The 22,456-nt window shown below is 57.8% G+C and overlaps 1 protein-coding gene across 3 annotated transcripts; it reads left to right on the plus strand.

The window, feature by feature from the left end:
• The first annotated feature begins 505 nt into the window (after positions 1-505).
• On the plus strand, positions 506-22,403 carry SH3GL1 (SH3 domain containing GRB2 like 1, endophilin A2). 3 transcript variants are annotated; one of them, XM_079328197.1, is made up of 10 exons: positions 506-706; positions 14,112-14,180; positions 14,282-14,354; positions 14,793-14,936; positions 16,249-16,382; positions 17,215-17,373; positions 17,774-17,877; positions 18,434-18,558; positions 18,977-19,033; positions 20,322-20,584. In XM_079328197.1, exons 1-10 carry the CDS (start codon positions 662-664, stop codon positions 20,516-20,518), a joined length of 1,107 nt encoding a protein of 368 aa, XP_079184323.1. In that variant the 5' UTR covers positions 506-661; the 3' UTR covers positions 20,519-20,584. The 3 variants fall into 3 exon arrangements, with proteins under 3 accessions (XP_079184323.1, XP_079184325.1, XP_079184324.1); XM_079328198.1 differs by having other exon boundaries at positions 508-706; positions 18,980-19,033; positions 20,322-22,403; XM_079328199.1 differs by lacking the exon at positions 18,977-19,033 and having other exon boundaries at positions 20,322-22,403.
• Positions 22,404-22,456: the final 53 nt, after the last annotated feature.

The following is a 22,456-nucleotide window of genomic DNA, read 5'->3' on the forward strand; positions in this document are numbered from 1 at the left end:
ACCCGGCACGAACGGGGCCGGGCGGGCGCCGGTCCTGGTCCGCCCGCAGCACCGGGCGGAGGGGGCGGAGCCTGCTCTGCGCGCGCCGCGCCGCTACCGGCCTTGAGCCAACGCGCGAAATGGCGGCGGCGCCGGCGGCCAATTAACGCCCGCTGCTGCGACGCGCAAGCGCACCCGCTGACGCGAGGGACACCGGGAGTCGTAGTTTTCCATTGGGAGCGTCTGTCGCCCCATTTTCCGCTCAGGACTATGGCGGGGGCCTTGGCCCGGTTTTCCCCGTGTCGCACACGCGCTCCGCTCCCCGCGGGCGGTGCTGAGTCCCTCAGGAGAAGTGCACAGCCGCACCACAGTTAGCTCCCAACGTGACCGCCCGTCCCGCCTGTCGCGACAGAGCGGCGGAGAGGGTCGCTCAGTGGGTTCCGCCCGGCCGGCAGGGGGCGCGCTGGCGCAGGGCGGCGCTCCGGCCGCGCCGCTCGGTGGTGGCGGGCGCGGGGCGCGGGGGGCGGGGCCGGGCGGCGGCGGAAGCGGCGGCGGGGACGGGCCGGGCTGGGACGGGCGGAGCGTCCTGAGGCTCCCGCAGCTCCCGCCGCCCCCGCGCCAGGTCCCGCCGGCCGCACACCGGGCCCCCGCCGCCACCGGGCCAGGCACCGGCACCGGCACCATGTCGGTGGCGGGGCTGAAGAAGCAGTTCTACAAAGCGACTCAGGTGAGACACCGGCACCCGCTGCGCCCGTTCCCGCCGCCGTTGGGCTCCGCTCCGGGAGGCCGCTCATCCCTTACCGGTTGGCAGAACCCGTCCCGGCCGCTGCTGCCCCGGTCCCCGCCGTTATCCCCTGCCCACACCCGGTACCCGGTGTCCCGGTCCGGTGCCCCCCGGTTCTCAGCGTGATCCCGGGGCTCGCTGCGGGCTGAGAGCGGGGCCGGTCTGGCGCTCCCGTTCTCCTTTCCGCTGCGTGGAACGGACACGGGCAGGGAAACTCCGCGGGGCCGGTGACACCACGGGGGTCGCTGGGGGTGATTCCCCCTTCCCAAAACCCGCACAACCGGGAGCGGCGGCCCCGGTAAGCCCGGCAGCTCGGGAATTCCAGCCGGGATCAGCCCGCTTTGTGCCGCCTCCTCGGAGCCTTTTCCCGAATTTCCCGTCCCTGTGTCCGGGCCGGGGCAGGGGGTGGAACGCGATGGGATCTTTCAGGTCTCTCCAGCCATTCCAAACCAGGTTCATCCATCACCTTTTCCCTCCTCAGACCAGGGGTGCCCATCCCGAGCCCCCCCAGCTCAGTTATCCTTCCCACCGTTTCCTCTTAACAGTTGTGAGGCTTGTTTTTTTTTTTTTTAATGCGTTTTGGGAACGATTCAGGAATTGCAAATCCCCCTCTGCCGCTGCTTTCCTGCCCCTGTTTTAAATTCCGGATAAATTTGGCACAGATCGTGTTTTCCATCAGTGACTTTAAACCCTTTGAGCTCATCCCACCCCTGTGTGCGACGTGTGTCGCCTCCTTCCTTGGCTCTCTTTCTCCAAATCCATTTTATTTACCCAGCAAAGCAAAATAACAAATTTCTGGAGTCATCCCCCACCCCCTTACCCACTGAACGATGCTGGGGTGGTTTTTTTTCACTATTCCATGGGAAAAGGTCGTGCTGGGAACTCGATGTGGGAGGATTTTGTGGGTCTGGATGTGCAGTGCTGGTGTCAGGAGGTGAAAACCCCTCGGTGACTCAGGACTAATGTGTTCCTAAATCAAAAAATATAATTTTAAACCCCTGATGAAACTCTTTTTTGGAGGAATCACAAATTCTTCCACCCCCTTGCAGTGCTTTGGGGACAGAGGTGTCCACGATTTAGAGATGCTCTGACTGCAAACTGGGAGTCACTGGTTCTATTTTTTTATCTCCTTCTCCCCTTCCTTCCCTTTCCCCCCTCTGGTCCCACTCAGCCCTTGGCTGAAGGGGAGGATTAGTTATTTTTTGGCTCATTTCAAACCATCAGACTCTGCCAAAGCTGAACATGTGGAAGATCTTTCCCCAAATGTTACGTTTTGTTCCACGTCTGTCCTCAATTGAAGGCAGAGGGAGCCAGGAGCTGGGTGTGCAGGGGGGTTTGGGATCCCTGTCCAGGACCCAGAGGGAGCAGGGTTGGGTTTTTGGGGCTCATCCCTGTGATTCCTCCAAGCCCACATCTCCCCTGGGTGAGGCAGCCGGGCGCCCACACGCAGGAGAGAGCCTGGAGTATCCTGGAAAAAAAAAATAAAAAATAAAAAATAAATATCTGAGTCGTGCTGGCAAGTGCTGCTGATGGGGAGCAGCTCCCAGTCTGTCCAGAACAGGTTCTGCCTGTTCACAGCAAACTGTTCTCTTAAAAAAATAAAGAAAGCTGGAGAAAACATCCTGAGAGGAAGGGGGAGAGACAGCAGCAGTTGGAGCTGGGAACAGGGTGGGCAGTCCCAGCCTGCCTGGGCTGAGGCTCCATCCAGCTGGGAACTCACAGGGACCTTCTGCTGTGCAAACAGCTTCCTTTGCAGCCTTGGGGTTTGTGCAAACTGATGTAAATCCTAAAATCCTGCAGCTCTTGCCAGCCAGTGGGCAGGACAGGCTGCTGGGGTGTCCCCAGGGATGGGGAGCAGCAGCCAGGGTGGGGCTGGAATGATGCTGGGAATCCTGCCTGGGTCACCTCAGCTGGCAGCAGGAGCAGCCAGGAGCTCCTGGGGACACTGGGATTTGGGGATGGGGGTGTGCTGCCCTCCCCAGAGCCCCCCTGTGCTGGGATTCCTGCTGGGGGTGCTGCCCAAGGATCACTGGAGGGTTTGGCTCCTCTCCTCCCACCCCTGGGACACTGGGAGGTGTCCCTGCCCCTGGCAGGGGTGGCATTAATGGGATTAAGGTCCCTTCCAAGCCCAGCCAGTCTGGGGTTCAGCCAAACTGGATTAACGTGCTCCCAAAGCCTGTGTGAGCTGAGCCTAAACCCTGCCAGGCCTGCCTGGGCTCAGGGGCTGCTGCTGGCCCAAGCCACAGCTCCTCCTCCACATCCAGAGCCCTTTCCCAGGAGGGGAAAAGGCAAGTGCTCATTAAAACTCAGCAGCCCTTGACACACACATGCATTTCCCTGAGTTTGGTGACAGCTCCCAAGGCTTCCAGAGGTATTTTTGGCCATAAATAGCCCCTTGCTGCCAGCCCAGCCCAGCAGGAGCTGCATTCCTGAGCTCCCTGTGCCCTGGCAGCTCCCAGGGGGTGTGTGGCACTGGGGCACAGCCTGCAGCTGCATTTCCCCTTTTCTCTGCCCTTTGTGGTCATTGCTCTTGGTGCTGCTCAACTGGGATTTCCTTCACTTCTCCTTGGGTTGGGATTTTCTTCTTCCCCCCTCAGCCAGGGTTCTCTCTGTGTTCTCTGGTTTTTCTTCCCTTTGCCAGATGAACCTTTCAAAAGCTCTTTTTTTGTTGTTGTTCTGTTGGGGTTTTTTTGATACAAGCTCAGCCCTGGGCTCTCCAGGCTTGCTCCTGGAGGCAGGAGGTGTCTTTGGGATGGTTTGGGTTGGAAGGGACCCTAAATCCCATCCCATTCCATGGGCAGGGACCCCTCCCATAATCCCAGACTGCTCCAAGCCCCTTCCAACCCTGGACACTTGCAGGGATGGGGCAGCCACAGCATCTCTGGGGAGCTGTGCCAGGCCTCAGCACCCTGTGAGCAAGGAGGGGAGCAGGGAATTCCTGGGGGAGGGATTTGGCAGTGTCAGGCTCTAAGCTCCTTATCTGTACACGGGAATTTGGACTGGGATTTTGCTGATTCCTGCCAGCCTGGAGCCTCCTGCCAACCTCTGTCCCACAGCACCTGCTGGTTCTGTATTAACATTAACCTGGGCTGGATTCCCCTGCAGCTCCTGCCTTTATCTTTCCACATTAATCTGCTCCCGAGGCTGGGGGAAATCTGGATTTAGCTGGAGCCTGGGGTGAGATCCTCCAGCTGTGCTTCCAGCCAGGATCCACCCCAGAGCATCCTCCCCTGCTGCCTCTGGGGATGGCTGTTCTGGGGAAAAGGAGTTTCAGGGGAGGCCAGATTGCTCTCCACAGCTCCCTGCAGGGGCCAGGGCTCAGGGAACAAGTGACAGGAGCAGAGGAAACTGCTCAGCCAGGCTGAAATTTGATATTAGTGCAAATTTTTCCATGGAAAAGGTTGTCAGGCACTGGAGCAGGGCAGCAGTGGAGTCCCCATCCCTGAATTGTTCAAAAGCTGTGTGGATGTGGCACTTGGGGGCTCTTTTCCAGCCTCCCCCATTCCCTGATTCCTGGTGTGGCAGGTGCAGGGCAGGGGCTGAGTGTCCCCAAACCTCTTGGGGACAGGGACAAGGTGCCAGTGCCTCCCTCCAGGCCTGGCTGCTGCTGCCTGCACACTCACAGAGCTGCCTCTGCCACATCCAGGGGGAAACCTGCAGCCAGGATATTTTCCTGTGGGTTCCCTCCCTTTCTCCTGGGTGATTTGACTGGCAAAACCAGCCTGGGCTGGCTGGTCCATCACTGCTGGAGCTGAGCAGCCCCACAAACAAGCAGGTTTCATTTTCCAGCATTGTCTCTCTCCAGAGTTTCCTATAAATTGGCTTTTCCCCCTCATTTAAGGTTGTTTTTGCAGCCATTGGGCCCTGACAGGAGTTCAGTTCCTGGAAGGCAGAGCCAGAAGAGAGCTGGAATCTCCATCTCTGTGTGTCCTGCTGTTTGCTCCTTCCCTTGGCTGGTGTCAGCCAGGGAAAGTTCTGTGCTTGCACTGGGGGAATCTGGGATCAGGGCAGGATCCTGACTCAGGCTGGGGGTCATGTGGCCCTGGGAGGCTGAATCCACGTCATCTGCCTGAAATCCTGGATTTATCCAGCTGAGTGCACAGGGGAAGGAAGGAAATCCTTCCTCCCCCTTTTCCCTGCCACTGCTTTCCTCCTGGGAAAGAGCAAAATGGGGCTGAGCCTGAGCTCAGCCAGCCTGCCTTGTAAAAGCTGATTCATTTCTTTAGCACTTTTTTTTTTTTTCCTTCCTTCTCCTCCTCTCCCCCAGCTCTGTGTTTGCCAGGGCTCCCAGCCCCATCCCTGTGGGAATCCTGGGCAGCTCCTCCTGCCTGGGACTGCAGAAATCCCAGAGCCAAACCCCAGCCTGCCCTGGGGAGGGAATTGGGGTCTGCTGGGATGTGAGGGGCTGATCCTGCTCCATCCCTGCTGCTCTCCCTCCTGGAGCAAGGATGGAGAGCTGCTGAACAGCCCAGAAATAAAACAAATCCCCCAAAATCCCCAATCCCAATGGTTCTGGCTGTGTAATTCCAGCTGAACTCATTCCCATGGAAATGCTGCTGCATCCCAGCCTGCTTCCCTTTCCTTTCCTGCAGGATCCATCTTGGCCTCTCCCTGTGATTATTGAGCTGATCATTCCTATTTTTTTACAGATTTCCTTTTCCTGTTCCCCTCAGCCCATCCCTCCAGTCAGAGATCCTGTGGTTTTCAGGAAAGCTTCCTCTGGCAGGGGAAGGAAGGGGCTGTGCCTGGCCCAGGCTGGGGGTGAAGCAGAGCTGGGGGTTCCTCTCCTGATTTTGGGAGGTGCCCAAGGTCCTGCTCCTCTCCCAGGGGGTGGAGAATCCATCAGGAGAGTCTGGATTGCTCCTGCTTCCAAGAAAAGCCTTGTAACCCTCCCAGCATTGCCACCAATAGCTAATTAATAGAACCAGTCCTTTTAAAGCCACTGGGAATTTTAGGATCTCCTAATGCCTGGCTATTAATAAAGTTCATGGTGCTGTCACTAATTAAATTGCTTTTCTGCTCCAAAGAAAAAAAAAAAGATGAGTTAAACATCTCCATAATGAAATTCTGTCTTTGAGACAGAAGGTTAAATTTGCATGATTAAAGCTTTAAAGGGCTTTTCCTAATTGAGAAAATGCTTCATAATTCATCCTAGAGGCTGAAAATGGGCTGCACCCCCTGGCTGGGCCCGACTTTATTCTCCAGTGATAATTTATTAACCACTTTCCTGACCAAATCTGGTTTGGCATCCCAGGATTAGCTGCATTTAGACTTAATTTTGCCACTTTGATGATGAAAAAGGCAGAAAAAAGGGTAAATAATCCTCTACACCCAAAGCAAATGCACTGCACGGGAGTGTGCTGGGTTGTTTTTATCCCTGATTTTCTTGCCTGGGTCAGGAACCATCCTGTGTCCATGGGAGCAGGGGCAGCACAAACCAGTGCCAGATGTTGGAGGAGCTCTGGTCCCAGTAAAGCTCCTCCTGATTGTACTGGGGAATTAAAAATGGCAAAGTTTTTTTGGATAAAACGCCCTCCAAACATCCCAGGATTTCTGGGACACCTCTGCCTGCAGGGCAGGAGGGCCACAGTGATGCCAGGTGCTGGGAGGGGGGATTTTATCCCATTTAAACCATTCCAAAATGAGTCTTAGTTAAAAAAATAAATTGATTCAGCAGCACCTTGGGTGCTGGCAGAGTCCCTGGTGTGGGAGGCTCTGGAGGAGCAGGAGTTTGATCCAGGGCACCTCAGGGATGCTGAGCTTGCTCCTCACCCTCTCCCTTCCCTTAGGATGCTGTGCTGTGCTCAGATAGCCACAGAGCTTTTCCTAGAATTCAGAGGAGCAAGGAAAGGGCTGTTTACAGAGTCCTCAGCCCCTCCTGTCCCCTTTGATGTGTTCTCTGCCAGCCAGGAAGGGGATTTGGATCTTTTCTGATCTCCTGGTGGCTGCAGAGCTGTGGCCCAGCATCTCTCTGTGTCCCTGGCTTGTTCCCATCATCCTGCAGATCCACAGGTTTTCTTTTCCTTCCCAGCTCAGTCTCACCTCCTGCTGTGTCCTGGCTCTGGGTGATCCCAGCACTGTCCAGCTCCTCAGGGAGATGCTTTTCCTGCTTTCACAGGCAGCAGAAATCCCTTCTGCTGCTTCCTTTTGCAGCTTGGTGTTTTTTCCAGGGATTTTCAGGTGTCTCACCCCCTCCTTTCCCTCTTTTCCCCCTTGTTTTTTGGGGAATCCCTCAGAGCACCGTGTGATCCAGCCCTCCAAACTCAGGACGTGGCTGCTGGGTGCTCTTCTGCAGCTTTGCAGCTGGAAAAAAACCAAGGATTGCAATTCCTAGGAGGCCCTTCCAGTGCTGTGCTCTTCTCTATCCCATCCCAGAGCAGCTCCCAGGCTGCAGGAGCTGCTCCTTTGCTCCTTTGCTGGGGTGGAGCTGCTGGGGATTGATGGCTCAGCAGCTTGGGAAGAGCCAGGCTGTGAATCACTGGGACAGCACACAGGGAAACCTGCAGGAAATCTGCATGCAGAATTCCACCTTTCCCCTCAGTTTGCTGAGCTTCCTCTCAATTGCTGATTTCACTGCAAGTGTGTGAGGGGAGATTGTGGCTGGGAGAGAGGAGCTGCTGCTGCTTCCTTATGTGTTTGTGTTTTCCCTGGAATTTGACCCAATTCCATGATTTCCCCCCCCCCCCAGCTGAATAGAAATTGTGTGTGGTTTGGTTCAGAGCATGTGGGAATTAATATCAGGAGAAAACAAGGTGCAAGTTGGGAGGTGCCCCCATCCCTCCAGCAAGAGCATTCCAAGGAAACCTCCATCCTTTGGGATGAGTCTGCTCTGGGGCAGGGCCGTGCCCTCCCTGTCTCCTGCTGGAAAAAGGAGCTGGGAGATGCTGAGCAGGGGTCACAGCCAGGGCTTGAGCCCAGGAGAGCAGGAATTCCCAAATCCTGGAGGGAGCAGCTGCACTGCAGAGCATCCTCTGAGTGCCCTGGGCTGGGCTGGCCCTGCTGGCTGCTCTGGAATGCCGGGTTTGCCTTTAATTCCCACTGTCCTCATTGCTGAGCCCATCTGCTGGGTGGGGATGAGTCACCCCAGGCTGAGGAGGAGGAGGAGGAGGAGGAGGAGGAGGAGGAGGAGCAGGGCTGGCAGGTGGCTCCTGGCTGCCTGTGCAGCTCTTCCCTGCACTTTCCATGGGATAAGATTACGAGGTCACTGGAAGCTTTTCCTCCTGCCAGGGAAGGGAAGGAGCTGTTCATTGTTCCAGGCTGACCTTCCTGCTCCAGCTGAAGGAATTCCTGTGGTCTGTGGGGAGGGGAGGGATCCCAGGCTCAGCTGAGGGGGTGGAAGCTCGGGGTGTTCTGTGCCCAGCCAGGGACCCCATGGCCCCACCAGGGAGCTCATCCCCTGCTTTGGGTGGGAGGCTCAGCCAGGACTGGCCTCTGCTGGAAGGTGGGAATGGGAAAACGCAGGGAAGGAGCTGCAGGAGAAGGTTGGGAGTTGGATAACAGAGTGGGAACGTTCCTGGGAGCTGTTTCTCAGGAGGATCAGGCAGTGGAGGGGCTGGTGGGGGGTCCAGGTGGCCCCAGGCAGGTTGGATTCACAGGGTGAGGTTGGGAGCCAGCAGCAGGCTGTGCTCAGAGGGGCTGGGGCCTGAGAACTCCAATGTTTCCTGGTTTGCCAGGAGGGGATGTGAGAAATCCCAGGGTCACAGGGTGGTTTGGGTTGGGAGGGACCTTGAAGGTCACAGAGTGCCATGGCAGGGACACCTGGGGCTGTGCCAGGCTGCTCCAGCCTGGCCTTGGGCAGCCAGTGGGAGCTCGGGATGTGCCTCCCTCCTCCAAGGCTGGAGCTGATGGTTCCTCCCCTGCTCTGCACAATAAACACTGGGATCTGTTTTCTTCTCCTTAAACTAGGTCAGGAGTTGCTCAGACCAGTGTGAGCTGTGCTGTGGGTGTGCCCAGCTCAGCCCAACCCCACTGGGACCCAGGATGGGCTGAGCCCAACAGAGCTGAGCCCAACAGAGCTGGGACCATCAGAGCTGGGACCCAGGATGGGCTGAGCCCAACAGAGCTGGGATCCAGGATGGGCTGAGCCCAACAGAGCTGAGCCAAACAGAGCTGGGATCCAGGATGGGCTGAGCCCAACAGAGCTGAGCCAAACAGAGCTGGGACCATCAGAGCTGGGACCCAGGATGAGCTGAGCCCATCAGAGCTGAGCCCAGCAGAGCTGGGACCCAGGATGGGCTGAGCCCAGCAGAGCTGAGCCCAGCAGAGCTGAGCCCATCAGAGCTGAGCCCAACAGAGCTGGGACCCAGGATGGGCTGAGCCCAGCAGAGCTGAGCCCAACAGAGCTGGGACCCAGGATGGGCTGAGCCCAGCAGAGCTGAGCCCAACAGAGCTGAGCCCAACAGAGCTGAGCCCAGCAGAGCTGGGATCCAGGATAGGCTGAGCCTAGCAGAGCTGAGCCCAGCAGAGCTGGGACCCAGGATGGGCTGAGCCTAGCAGAGCTGAGCCCAGCAGAGCTGGGATCCAGGATAGGCTGAGCCCATCAGAGCTGGGATCCAGGATAGGCTGAGCCCATCAGAGCTGGGATCCAGGATGGGCTGAGCCCAACAGAGCTGAGCCCATCAGAGCTGGGATCAAGGATAGGCTGAGCCCAACAGAGCTGAGCCCATCAGAGCTGGGATCCAGGATAGGCTGAGCCCAACAGAGCTGGATCCAGGTGCTGCTGCCCCGTTGAGGTTTTCCAGGGCATCCCACAGATCTGTGCCACTGGGCACGAGCCCAGCTAACCCTGGTTTTCCTGAGCTCTTCTGAGCTTTGGGGGCTCAAACCATTCCCAGCCCTTTTCCCCTGGGTTTGTGGGCTGGGATGAAGGGCAGAGCTGTTCTCTGTTTGCTCATCTGTGGGTTTTGTTTTTGTATTTCTTGAGGGGAACTTGCTGTTGGGAGGGTGGAGGGGAGGCAGAGGAAGGCTTTGATACCCCAGAGTCTGCAGGAATAAGATTTTCAGTCGACTGTGGGGAACTGTTTTGATTGCAAGGATGGCAAATGTTTGATGTGTTATAAATAGGGCTGACTGCGATGGAAAAAAAGAAAGCAAGTTAAAAAAAAAAATCCTGATTTTTGGGTTTCTCTTGGTGTGTTTTGCTTGTTTGAGGCTGAGGGAATTAGGGATAATTTTCCGTTTTAAAATATTTAAAGGCTGGAGAGCAAAATATCAGAATGAGGTCTGTGAAATCCCGTGGGGAAGCTGGTGATTAGCATAAAATAACACAGATGAGGCTCCCTCATGCATGGGCTGGGCAGATGAGACCCTCAGGGTGGATGTGCTGCAATCTGCCCCTCTTCAGCTTTCGAGGAGCTCCTGCCTGGGGAGCTTTGGCTGCTGCCAGAGATTATTTTATCAGGGATTGTGCTGATGGTGCAGCCCAAAAATCACTTTTTTTCCTCCACATCTGTCCCACCTCTGCCCCTGGAATGATGCAGGAATTCCCCAGCTGGGACTGTCCAGCTCTGCTCAAATCTCTCCTGATTTTCCATGCTCCTGAATTTACCCAGGCACAGCCCAGCCAAATTCCTGGGAGCAGCTGTGCAGCATCCCCATGTTCCATCCCCAAATTCCATCCCCATGTCCCACTCCTGCTCAGGAGGATCCCTGTGCACCCCTCCTGCCCCTCTCCATGCACACTCCCCATTGCTGCCTCTCCCCTGGCTCCACAGCAGCTCATTCCAACAAGGGCTCTTTCATTCCCTGAGATCTCCCCCCACGTGGGGCTGGGCACAAAGGAATTGTTCCCATTCCCACGGCCCTGCTGAGGAATCTGCAGGAATCTGAAGGGAACTCAAGGAAACTGAAGGAAAGTGCAGGAATCTGAAGGGATATGAAGGAATGTGCAGGAATCTGGAAGATACTGAAGGGATATGAAGGGAACTCAAGGAATCTGAAGGGATATGAAGGAATCTGGAAGAAACTCAAGGAATCTGCAGGAATCCCTCCCAAACAAAGCTGTGGAGTGTGACTGGAGCAGCCATGGATGGGGAGGGGCTGTGCCCAGTGTGCAGTGCCCAGTGCCCAATGCCCAGTGTCCAGTGCCCAATGCCCAGTGTGCAGTGCCCAGTGTGCAGTGCCCAGTGCCCAATGCCCAGTGTCCAGTGCCCAGTGTGCAATGCCCAGTGTGCAGTGCCCACTCCCCAGTGCCCAATGCCCAGTGTGCAGTGCCCAATCCCCAGTCCCCACTCCCCAATGCCCAATCCCCAATGCCCAGTGCCCGTGGATGAGCTGCCCAGGATGATCCTGGCCCTTGCTCAGTCCCAGGAATGCTCCCTGGCACCTCCCTGTGCCCTGACCCGCAGCTCCCCAGGGCATTTTGGAGCTGCATGCCCTCAGCTCAGCCCTGGCACTGGGGGATGCCCTGCTGGCTCCTCCCTCCCGTGGGTGACCCAGGTGAAATTCCAGCTGAGCTGCCAGGGCAGCCAGGAGGGAGCAGGTTGGATCTGCCCAGCACCCTGGGCCAATATTTGCTCTGGGGAGTGTTTGGCTGAAGGCTGCAGCTCCCAGGGTGGAACCCTTGGTGTGTCCCGTGCAGAAACCTGGGAGGTTTCTTGTTCTTGCTCTTCCACTCCCAGGGAATGTTTGGTTTGGTTTTTAACCATTTCCGTGCCTGCTTGTGCCAGACTGGCTTCAGGAGAGGTTGGACCCCAGCCAGGGGAACAGGGCTGTATCCCAAACCTTCTCCTGGCTGCTCAGGAAATCAAAATGCACAAGAATTGTCAGCACATCCTCCAAAAAGCCCCATAGCTGCTTCCAGGGGGAAGGGCTGCTGGAATCTGCAGTGCCAGCATTCCTCCAGCTGCCTTCCACTTCCCTCAGGCCAAGAAATGTATAGATAAATCTTTCCTTTCCTTTCCTTTCCTTTCCTTTCCTTTCCTTTCCTTTCCTTTCCTTTCCTTTCCTTTCCTTTCCTTTTCCTTTCCTTTCCTTTCCTTTTCCTTTCCTTTTCCTTTCCTTTTCCTTTCCTTTCCTTTCCTTTCCTTTCCTTTCCTTTTTGTCCTTTCCTTTTTTCCTTTCCTTTCCTTTCCTTTCCTTTCCTTTCCCTTTCCTTTCCTTTCCTTTCCTTTCCTTTCCTTCCTCCCAGGCCCTTTGGGGGCAGCAGATGGGATGCACAATGTGGCACTTTGGACATTTGGCTCCAGGTTAAACAAGGAGCTGGTGATGGCTCCTCCAGGCTCGTGTCTGGGGCTCTGTGTGGGTTTTTCTCCCTTCCTGACAGGTTTGGGGATGTGGGCATGGAGTTCCTCCTCCTCTCCTCCCATGCTGACTCCTCCCAGTTTAATTAGAGCCAGCAGGGAGAGAACCTCAATCTTATTATTCCCTCCCAGCAGGGCAGCAGCAGCATTTCTTGGACGTCAAAAGGAGGATTAAATTAGTCTGGAAATGAGGGGGTTCTGCCTCCTTCACTGCTCTGGGCTCTCCAGAGGGTGTGCAGCCACCAGAATCGCTGTGGTGATGGATTCTGGCACTCCTTCCCCTCGGAGCAGAGTCCTGGCAGGGATCATTTAGGATCATTGACAGCTTCCCAGGCTGCACATTCGGGGAGAAAAGTGGGAATGGGGCTGCTGGGGATGGCTGCAGCCTGCCCAGGTGTGCTGGGGAGCAGAGCAGGTGTGACCCTGATGGAAGTTATCACATTCTGCCTCTGGGCTTCTTGGCAGGGCACAGGGGGTGGCAGCTGGGGCAGAGCTGTGCCCTGCTGAGCCTGTCCTGGCAGGCCTGGAACTGCTCCTGGGATGTTTTCCAGGCATGAGAGAAAAGCATTCCTGCCCAGCTCTGGGCTGGGTGTGCTGGCACCCCAGGTGTGCAGCAGGCACCCAAGGACAGCAGGAAATCACACCTTCCCTTCCCCTTCCCCTTCCCCTTCCCTTCCCTTCCCTTCCCTTCCCTTCCCTTCCCTTCCCTTCCCTTCCCTTCCCTTCCCTTCCCTTCCCCTTCCCTTCCCTTCCCTTCCCTTCCTTCTCCTTCCCTTCCCTTCCCTTCCCTTCCCTTCCCTTCCCTTCCCTTCCCTTCCCTTCCCTTCCCTTCTTTGGTGTCTCTGGGTGCTTCTGACCCTGGATATTCCCTGGAGGGATCCCTCCCCCTTTTCCTCAGAAAACATCCAGCCCCATTTTGTATCCCCACGGGAGCAGGAGCTGTTCCAGAGGAAAAGAGCCTCGATAAAAATCAAGTGTTTGATGTTGGAGTAAACAAACCCGATTGTTCCTTCAGATCTGGAGTTTTCAGCACAAACAGGAGGAATCCTGGGGCAGGAGTGGGACCCTGGGAGCCTGTGCCAGGTTTCTCTTTAGATGTCTGGATGGGGAATTTGCTGTTTTGTTAGGGGCAAAATAGTCACTGATTGTTCCCCACAACTCCTGACAGGAGGGTGGAGCAGGTGGGGGTCGGGCTCTGCTCCCAGGGAACAGCAGCACAAGAGGAAAGGGCCTCAAGTTGCACCAGGAAAGGTTTAGATTGGAAATCAAGGAGAATTTGTTCCTGGGAAGGGTGGGCAGGCATTGGCACAGGTGCCCAGAGCAGTGGTGAGTCCCCAGAAATGGGGACGTGGCACAAGGGACATGGGCTGGGGCTGAGCATGGTCACACTCTGACCTTGCAGGTCTTTCCAGCCTCAGCCATTCCCTGGCTGGAATTTTGGCCAATTCCCATGTCCTGCATCCCCAGGCAGGCACTGCTGCCTCCCTCCCACCCTGCCCAGGGCTGGGAAGGGAACATTCCCCTGCAGGGAAGGGCACCTTGGGGTGGCAAATGGGGCATTGATCCCACTGATCCCCTTGGGCAATGGTGTGGATCAGGAGCCAGGGATCCCCTGGAGGGGCTGCACCAAACGTGCCCTGACTTCCCAAACATCTGTGACACAGAATTCCATCCCCTGAGCTGCTGCAGCAGTTGCAGAGGGTGGCTCTGCTCCCCCTGCACTCCCCAGGCTGTTCTGTGCTGGGAGCTGAGTGTGTTCATTCCCTGTTTACTTGGATTTTGCCATGTGTGAAAGGGAGTCCTTGGCTCCCAGCAGAGCTGAGAGACGCTTGTGCTGCTTGTTTTGTGCAGCAGGCGTTGGAGTTGGAGCCGTGGGCTGGGATTTAGGGAGCTCTGGAGCTCCTGGTGGGTGAGGAACATCCTGCCTGAGCCCAGCTTTGGGTGCTCAGGGGTGTTTGGGGGGTCTTTTTGGGCTGTTCCTGCCACCTCCCTTCTCTTGCAGGTCCTGTGGGGACCATCCCTGTTCCCTTCCCCTCCCAGGGAATTCCTGCCCGGGGTGGGGAGGTTCAGTCAGTGCCTGACCCTCCTCCCTTGTCCTTCCCCCACAGCTGGTCAGCGAGAAGGTCGGAGGGGCCGAGGGGACCAAGCTAGATGATGACTTCAAGGAGATGGAAAAGGTGAGTGGGGAGCCAGAGGAACCCCAGAATCACCCCATGGCCCCTGTGGGGTTGGCTGAATGCCTGAGCTGACCCTCACTGGGCTCTGCTCTCTCCTGCAGAAAGTGGATGTGACCAGCAAGGCTGTCACAGAAGTGCTGACCAGAACCATCGAGTACCTCCAGCCCAACCCAGGTGAGAGCCCCCTGCCCCTTCCCAGGGAAGCAGGTTTGGATCAGGTGGAGATCTGGGTGCCCCTCTTGGCCTGGATCCAGGCTGAGCAGGGGCAGAACAGATGCAGCCTTTGCCTCAGACCCAGAGAGGCCCTGGGGGGCCCCATTTTTCCAGGAAAATTTGTGTTTCTGGGCTGGGAAGGGGTGGCTGGCTCTGTCAGCCCTGCATCCTTCCAGCCAGCTGCTCCAGAGAGCACTCCAGGGACCCTGGGAGGGCTGGGGAAACTCCTTTGGCCTCCCCTGGCCAAGCTGTGGAGAACTATTTTTACTTTGTGTCTTGGAAAAGAACCTTTTTCCACAGCGAGGGATATTTCTGGGGGATGGAGACAGCAGAGCCTGCTGGCTTTGGGTGCAGCAGGGATGCAGAGGGGCAGAGGCTGAGGGTTTGTTTGTGTGGCAGCTTCCAGAGCCAAGCTGACCATGCTGAACACCATGTCCAAGATCAGGGGGCAGGTGAAGAGCCCCGGGTACCCCCAGTCCGAGGGGCTGCTGGGCGAGTGCATGATCCGCTACGGGAAGGAGCTGGGAGAGGATTCCAACTTCGGTGAGTGTCCCTGGGCTGGGGAGCTGGGGGACCCTCATCACTGCCAGGGGTCACTCTCACTTCTGGGTTTGTGGCAGGGGGCTTGGGAGGGGGGCAGGAGCTTGCAGAGTGAGCAGGTTCCAAGGGGCACAGAGGAGGTTTGGGTGGGATATTGTTGAGAATTCCTGTCTGTGAGGGGGAGAGCCCCTGGCACAGGGTGCCCAGAGAAGCTGTGGCTGCTCCTGGATCCCTGGAAGTGCAGCTTGGGGTAAGGAAAGGTGGGACTGTCTGGCCTTTAAACCATTCTTTTATTCTGTGATCCCAGCTATCCTGGATCTCAATCCACTTAATTATTAAACACTGAGATAAATTTGCATGCAAAGTAAAAACTTCCCTCTGAACTGGACAGCAAAGCAGGAATGGGATGGAGCAGGATTGGGAGTTTCACACAGCTCCAAAGGATCCCTTCCAACCCAAAGCTTGCTGTGATTCCATAGGGAATTCCAGAGGGAGGCTGCAGCCAAGAATTCTTCTGGCCTGGCTGTTCCTGCAGCCACGTGTGACTGGCAGGGAGGAGGGGGTGAAGCCTTTTGGTGACATCAGTTTTAATCCCCTGGAACCCCAGCCAGGCACGTGATGGCTCTGCCAGGACAGGGAGGAGCTGCCTTGCCTCAGGAAAATTAAAAACCTCTGGCTGCTTTTGGGACTGGCAGAGGATTTTGGAGATCCTCCCTGTCCAGCTCTGCATCCATCCTGGCTCTCAGGGACTGAGGAGAGCAAGGGAAGGAAGCTTTCAGGAGCACACACTGAACTCTGTTTCCTTAATGGCCTCCTTAAAGCAGCATTGAGGACTCCATCCCTCCCTTCCAGAGTTATTCAGAGTTATTGCAATTGAAATGACACTTCTGGGCTATTGATTTTTCCAACTGGGCAGTGGAGAGATGTTTTCCCTTGACCCTCTCTCTCACTCATGTGTTTTCCTGTGCTCTTGCATTGCTGAAATCGTTATTTTGCCAAAGCTGCACAGGAATAATTTAATCTCTAAATGTTTCCTCTGCTCTAAGAAGCCAGCACTGAATTTGCTGTGCTGCAAGTCTGCCTGGCTCAAGTGTCACTTGGGAAATGATGGAACTGAGCATGTTTGAGCTCTGGGACTGCCCAAAGCCAGCTTGGAGCAACCAGAGACAGTGGAAGTGGGACTGGATGGGCTTTAGGCTCCTTCCAGCCCAAACCATCCCATGACTGTGGGACACTGGCTTTCTGCAGCCCTGTGCCTCAGGCTGTGTTGACTCCCTGTCCCCTGTGCCCTGTCCCCTGTGCCCTGTCCCCCCAGGGGATGCTCTCCTGGACGCTGGTGAGTCCATGAAGCGCCTGGCCGAGGTCAAGGACTCGCTGGACATCGAAGTCAAACAGAACTTCATTGATCCCCTGCAGAACCTGTGTGACAAGGACCTGAAAGAGATCCAGGTAAACATCCCTGTGCTTTTCTCTCCTCATCTCCCTCTCTCTGGGCTGTTGGTGCATGGAGCTGCCTGCTCTGCAGTGCTGGGAGCCAGGGGCTGGCAGGAATTCCCTGTGTGTTTTCTCCCTCCAGACTCTCTGGTATTTCCTCCCTGCTCAGCGCTGCTGCTGCTGCTCCTGAGCAGCCCAAAAGGCTGGATGCAGGTTGGAATGGTTCTGCATTTGCCATGTTTGATGGGAATACATCCCAACACCCCTTCTGGGCCTGCTGAGTTGGGTTCTTAGTGCTGTGAGCTCCCACTGTGGGATAATTTTGGGCTCCAAGCTCCCCTCAGGTCACTGCTCAGCATCCCAAGGAGCCCTCTGGGGTCTCACTGGGACTGGTCCAGGCCTTGTGACAGGATCCATCCCAAGCTCCAGTTCCCCAGTCAGGTCTCCTGAGGGAGTTTTCACTGTCAGTGGTGCCCTGGGTGCAATAAGCACCAAGTGCTGCCTCAGTGCCTGTCTGCATCCACTTCCATGGGGCTGCTGCAAACACCCCTGCCCCAAGATCCAGGAGTGCAGTGCCCAGAACCCACATTCCTGCTGTCCTGGGGAGCTGAGAGGAGCAGGACAGCTCTTCACCTTCTCAAAAGGCTTCTGTGGGGAGCCCAGCTGGGCTGCTCTGCAGCCTCTTCCTCGTGGAAAGGGTCTGGAACCATCACCCTGGGTGTGATGCTCCACCTGGAGCCAAGGTGGGAGCCACAGGAGATCAGGTTTCTGACACCAGTGACCTGTAACTGGAGCTGCCCTCCCAAGCCTCTGGCTTTTCCCTCTTCCCTGTCCCCCTCCTCCCCAGCACCACCTCAAGAAGCTGGAAGGGAGGCGCCTGGACTTCGACTACAAGAAGAAGCGCCAGGGCAAGATCCCGGACGAGGAGCTGCGCCAGGCCATGGAGAAGTTCCAGGAGTCCAAGGACGTGGCAGAGACCAGCATGCACAACCTGCTGGAGACAGATGTGAGTGTGGAGCACACAGCTGGGGGGTTCCATCCCCACGGGAGGCACTGGTTACGATTTCCACTCCTCGCCAGTGTGGTCTGCTCTGGGAAAGCCCAGACAGGCCTTGCTGAGCTCCTGGTGCAGCTCTGGGTGCCTGGCACCAAACAGGCTCCTCTGGGGGGTGGGGGGATCAGTTTGGGAGGTGACACAGCTGGGATTTCCCAACAGCCAAACTGGGAAGTTTTGCCAGTTCCCAGTGGAGTGGCAGGAAATGGAGAAATGGGCTCTGTCCTGCCCAGTGTCAGCCAAATCCCAAACCCTGGGCTCCCCTTGGCTGCCATTGCCCAGGGCAGCCCCAGGGGCAGTGCTGGGGGCTCCAGCTGGGGACAGGTGCTGATGCCAGCCCCTGCCTCCCCAGATTGAGCAGGTGAGCCAGCTGTCAGCCCTGGTGGATGCACAGCTGGATTACCACAGGCAGGCTGTGCAGATCCTGGACGAGCTCGCCGAGAAGCTCAAGCGCAGGTGAGTCCCAGGGTGACCCCTGAGGAACCTCTGGGGGCTCCTGAGTCCCAGGAGTTGGGCTGGGGAGGGGGGACACCTTCCACTGCTCTGAGCCCTGTCCATGCTGGCCTTGAACAAGCCAATTCTTTTGGCTGTTGCAGGGGGGATTTGAGTTTAGTGGGTGTGTGATCCCAGATCCTGGCTGAGGAAGGCTCATCCACCTCTCCTTCTTCAGTCTCCCCTCTCTGGGGAGGACCTGGCAGTGCTGCCCTGCTGCTCTTCCCTCCTGGGAGAAACTGCAGAGTGCATCCTGTGCCTGCTCTGAATTGGGAGGATCTGCCAAGTCTCAGCTTTCAAACTACAGCACGAGTGTCCTCTGCTGGCCTGAATTCCTGAGCATTCCATAGCAAAACCTGGGATGTGTGAGCCCTGCCAGCCCCAATCCCTGGGGAAACCCCAAACCTTCCAAAGGCTCCAGCACAGGGACTCGTGCAAAGCCCAGGAGGATGAGCAGGGTGCTGATGCCATGCTGTTGCCTCCTGACTGGCCTGTGCCCTGTCTGTGTGCCCTGTCCCAGGATGAGGGAGGCCTCCTCACGCCCCAGGAGGGAATACAAACCCAAGCCCAGGGAGACGTACGACTTCAGGGAGAGTGACCAGTCCAACGGGGGCTTCCCCTGCAACCCCACCCCCAAAGCCTCAGGTAATGTGCTCCAGGTGTGTGCTGGTGCCTCTGGGGCAGCCTGCCAGGGAAGGAGGGCAGCTGCTCTGCGTGTTCTGGTGTGCTGGATGCTCCTGCCTGCAGCTCTGGAAGATGTCAGGACTGCCTCTAAGTCAGGCTCTCTCCTCCTGGGGCCCAGGAGCCTTTGCTGTGTTGGCTTTGGGGATGTGCCAGGGGGGTCTCCAGCCTGGGCCTCTCACTGTCAGTGCCAGACAGGAGCAATGAAGCCTCTCCCTCCCTCCTTCCTCGTCTGCCATCCTGCTGCCTCCCTCCCTCCCTGATCCCTGTGGGTTCCTAACAGCATGGGGGCCCTGCTGTTTCTTTCACAGATGCCTGTGGGCCCTGCCTGCCCCTGTCCCTGTTGCCCCTGGTTTAAGCATGTCTCTCTTTTGTTTGGAAGCAGCTTCTGCCTCTTTCCGGTCGGACAAGCCGTCCCGGGCCTCCGTCAGGAGCATCCGTGAGTTTCCCCTGCACTGCTCCGTGTGTGGCCTCTGCTCCTCCCTGCTGCTGCTGCTCCTGGGGCTGCTCATCCCTCTGCTGAGCCTGGGCTGAGCCCTCAATTAACCCAGCCACGCTCCCGTGGGATTTTCCACCCCAAAACCAGGGCCTGGCTCACCCGGGGGAGCTGCAGCAGCTCCCAGCACCCAGGCATGTCCTGATCCACACACCCCAAGGATTTCCCTGTTCTCACCCAGCCTGGATCTCTCCCACTCCTGCTCCCCGTGTCCCTGTGAAGGCTGGAGGGAGGAGGCAGAGCCTCAGCTCATGGAGTTTGTGGGGTGTGGTCCCAGCTGGGCTTCAGAGGTGTTTTGGGGTGGTGTGGGGTCTGTGGTTCCTCCTGCAGGACCTTGGGATCCTGGGGCTGGGGCTTGGAGCTGCTGTGCTGGGAAGGAGCCTGGAGCAGGGCTGTGGTGGTGGGAGCAGCCTGGTCATTTTGGGAGTTCTCTCAAACCCAACCATGTCCTGCTGCTGCCTCTGGTGATTTCTGAGTGCTCTCCTCATGCTGGGCCCTCCCTTGCTGTGGAATGGAATGGTTTGGGTTGGGAGGCACCTTCAGGACCATCTCATTGCACCCCTACCATGGGCAGGGACACCTTCCCCTGTCCCACCTGTCCAGCCTGGCCTGGGACACTGCCAGGGCTGCTCAGCAGCTGCAAGTGCTGCCTGCCCTTGCTGCCATTGCCTTGCCCTGGCTGAGCCCCAGCACAGTGGGGAGGGCTGGGGGGAGCTCTCAGCTCAGTCCCTTTCCACTGGGATCCTCCCAGCTCCAAAGCTGAGTTCCAAAATGTCAGTGCACAGAGTGAGCAGCAGGAAATCCCACAGAAAGGCAGCCAAAAGGTGATGCTTAAATCCTGGGGGAATGAGACTTTGGGCTCCTCCCGAGCTTTGGGGGCTACTCATGGATTTGGTGTCCCGTGGCCAGGGAGGCACAGGGTTGCTGTCCTGTCCCTCCTGTCACCCTCAGGTGACAGAGTCCCCCCTCCATGCCCAGTCCCACCACTGGGGCAGGGCAGGTTCTCTGCTCTCCAGGGGGACAGTCAGGATTCAGCTGGAATGCAGAATCCAGGCAGGAGCAGCAGAGCAGAGTGGGAGGCAGGAGCTGTGCTGGGCCAGGGCTGGTGACAGCAGCTGGAGGGACAAGGGAAGGGCTGGTGGCAGCAGCCGTGGCCGTGCAGAGCCCGTGTCAGGATCCCTGGTTCAGGCAGGGTGTGGCTCCCACTGAGGTGTCCCCACTGTCCCCGCAGCCCCCCTGGACCAGCCCTGCTGCAAAGCCCTCTACGACTTCGAGCCCGAGAACGACGGCGAGCTGGGCTTCAAGGAGGGCGACATCATCACCCTGACCAACCAGATCGACGAGAACTGGTACGAGGGGATGATCCACGGCCAGTCCGGCTTCTTCCCGCTCAACTACGTGGAAGTGCTGGTCCCGCTACCTCAGTGAGCCCCGCCCGCCTGGCCCGGGCTCCAGCCCCGCCCTCCCGCCCCGCCCGGCGCCACCAGGGAACAAACCAGAAGGGTCCCACGGCCCCTTCCCCCGTGAATTGGGTTCTTTTCTTTTTTTTTTCCGTTTTTTGTTTGGTTTTTTTTGTCCTTCTGGTGCTTGAACTTCGGTACTTTGCGTGCCCCTAACCCTGGCTGTGCTGCTGGCACTGCCCTGTCCCTGTCCATGTCCCTGTCCCTGTCCCATTTCCCATCTTTCCTGCGGGTCCAGCCCCGGATGAGCCGGGTGGCACAGCCGGGATGTGTCTGGGACACAACGGCCCCGGGGCAGCTCCAGCCCCACCCTCCTGCCCCAGCCAGCGCTGCCCCTGTGCCCAGGGATCCCAGAGGGGTCAGGGGAGGGCAGCTGGGGCACAGCAACACTACAGCACCCAGAGAACACTAATGCAGCCCTGCAGGGCAGGTGCTGAGCCCTGCCTGGGGCTGGGAGCAACCCTGGGGCTCAGGGCCATCCCTGGGGCTGGGAGCAACCCTGGGGATTGGAGCCATCCCTGGGGATTGGGGCCATCCCTGGGGATTGGAGCCATCCCTGGGGCTGGGAGCAACCCTGGGGCTCAGGGCCATCCCTGGGGATTGGGGCCATCCCTGGGGCTCGGAGCCATTCCTGGGGCTCAGGGCCATCCCTGGGGCTGGGAGCAACCCTGGGGATTGGAGCCATCCCTGGGGATTGGGGCCATCCCTGGGGCTCAGGGCCATCCCTGGGGATTGGAGCCATCCCTGGGGCTGGGAGCAACCCTGGGGCTCAGGGCCATCCCTGGGGCTCGGGGCCATCCCTGGGGATTGGGGCCATCCCTGGGGCTGGGAGCAACCCTGGGGCTCGGGGCCATCCCTGGGGCTCAGGGCCATCCCTGGGGATTGGGGCCATCCCTGGGGCTCGGAGCCATTCCTGGGGCTCAGGGCCATCCCTGGGGATTGGGGCCATCCCTGGGGCTCGGGGCCATCCCTGGGGCTCAGGGCCATCCCTGCCCATCTGAGGGACAGGAGGGATGTCCCCTGCCCACCAGGCCCCTCCCCACACAGCTCAGGCCCCACGTGAGGGGGATGGCTGCTCCTTCTGCCCACGGTTTTTTTTCTGGACCTCAGGCTTTTCCTGCTGCAAACTCTCCCAAGTCGGTCCACCTGCCTGGGGAGGAGCTGGGCCACACCCGTGGGTGTCTGTGTGCTCTGGCTCTCCTGTTCCCCCCTGTGGCTGGGCTCACCTGGCCCTCAGGTGCACCCCCACCCTGCCCAGAGCCCCCCTCCCTGGGGGCACTCTGCCCTGGATTGGAGGATTGGAGGGAAAAGGGATGGTTCATCTCGGTGTCCCTTCTGCCACCCTTTCCCTCAGTGTCCCTTTCTGGCCAGGAGGTGGGGCTGGGTTTGGGATGGGGCTGCAGAGCTGCTCAGCTCTGTGCTTTTCCTTTCTGGAGTGGGTTCTTGCCCTCCCATGTGAGAGCCCAGCTCGGGGCAGGGCTGTGCTGTCCCTGCTGCTCCTGCTCCTCTCTAAGGATCCGTGCATGTCCACGTGTGTCTGACCCCCAGCAGTGACCCCGGGCCCAGGGGGGCACAGGGCAGCCCCCCCCTGCTCCCAGCAGGGCAGGGAGTCCTGGGGGCCCTTCCTGCTGTCCCCACCCCGGTGGGACCAGGGTCCCATCCTGGGGACACCCTCAGATGGATTGAAACGTGTTCTGTCAGCTGGGACAACTCGCTAGGTCTTCTTTTTTTTTTTTTTTTTTTTTTTTTTTTTAATGGTTTCTCCTGGTTTTTAGGGGAAAAAAAAAAGTGATGACCCGCAATTCTTGACTTGTATCTCTGAATGAAAGTATTAAATGTTTTCTTCTTTCTAACGGCTGCATCATGAAATCAGGGAATGGTTTGGGTTGGATGAGACCTGGAAGGT

Source organism: Erithacus rubecula (assembly GCF_903797595.1).
Source record: "Erithacus rubecula genome assembly, chromosome: 28".
NCBI lineage: Eukaryota > Metazoa > Chordata > Aves > Passeriformes > Muscicapidae > Erithacus > Erithacus rubecula.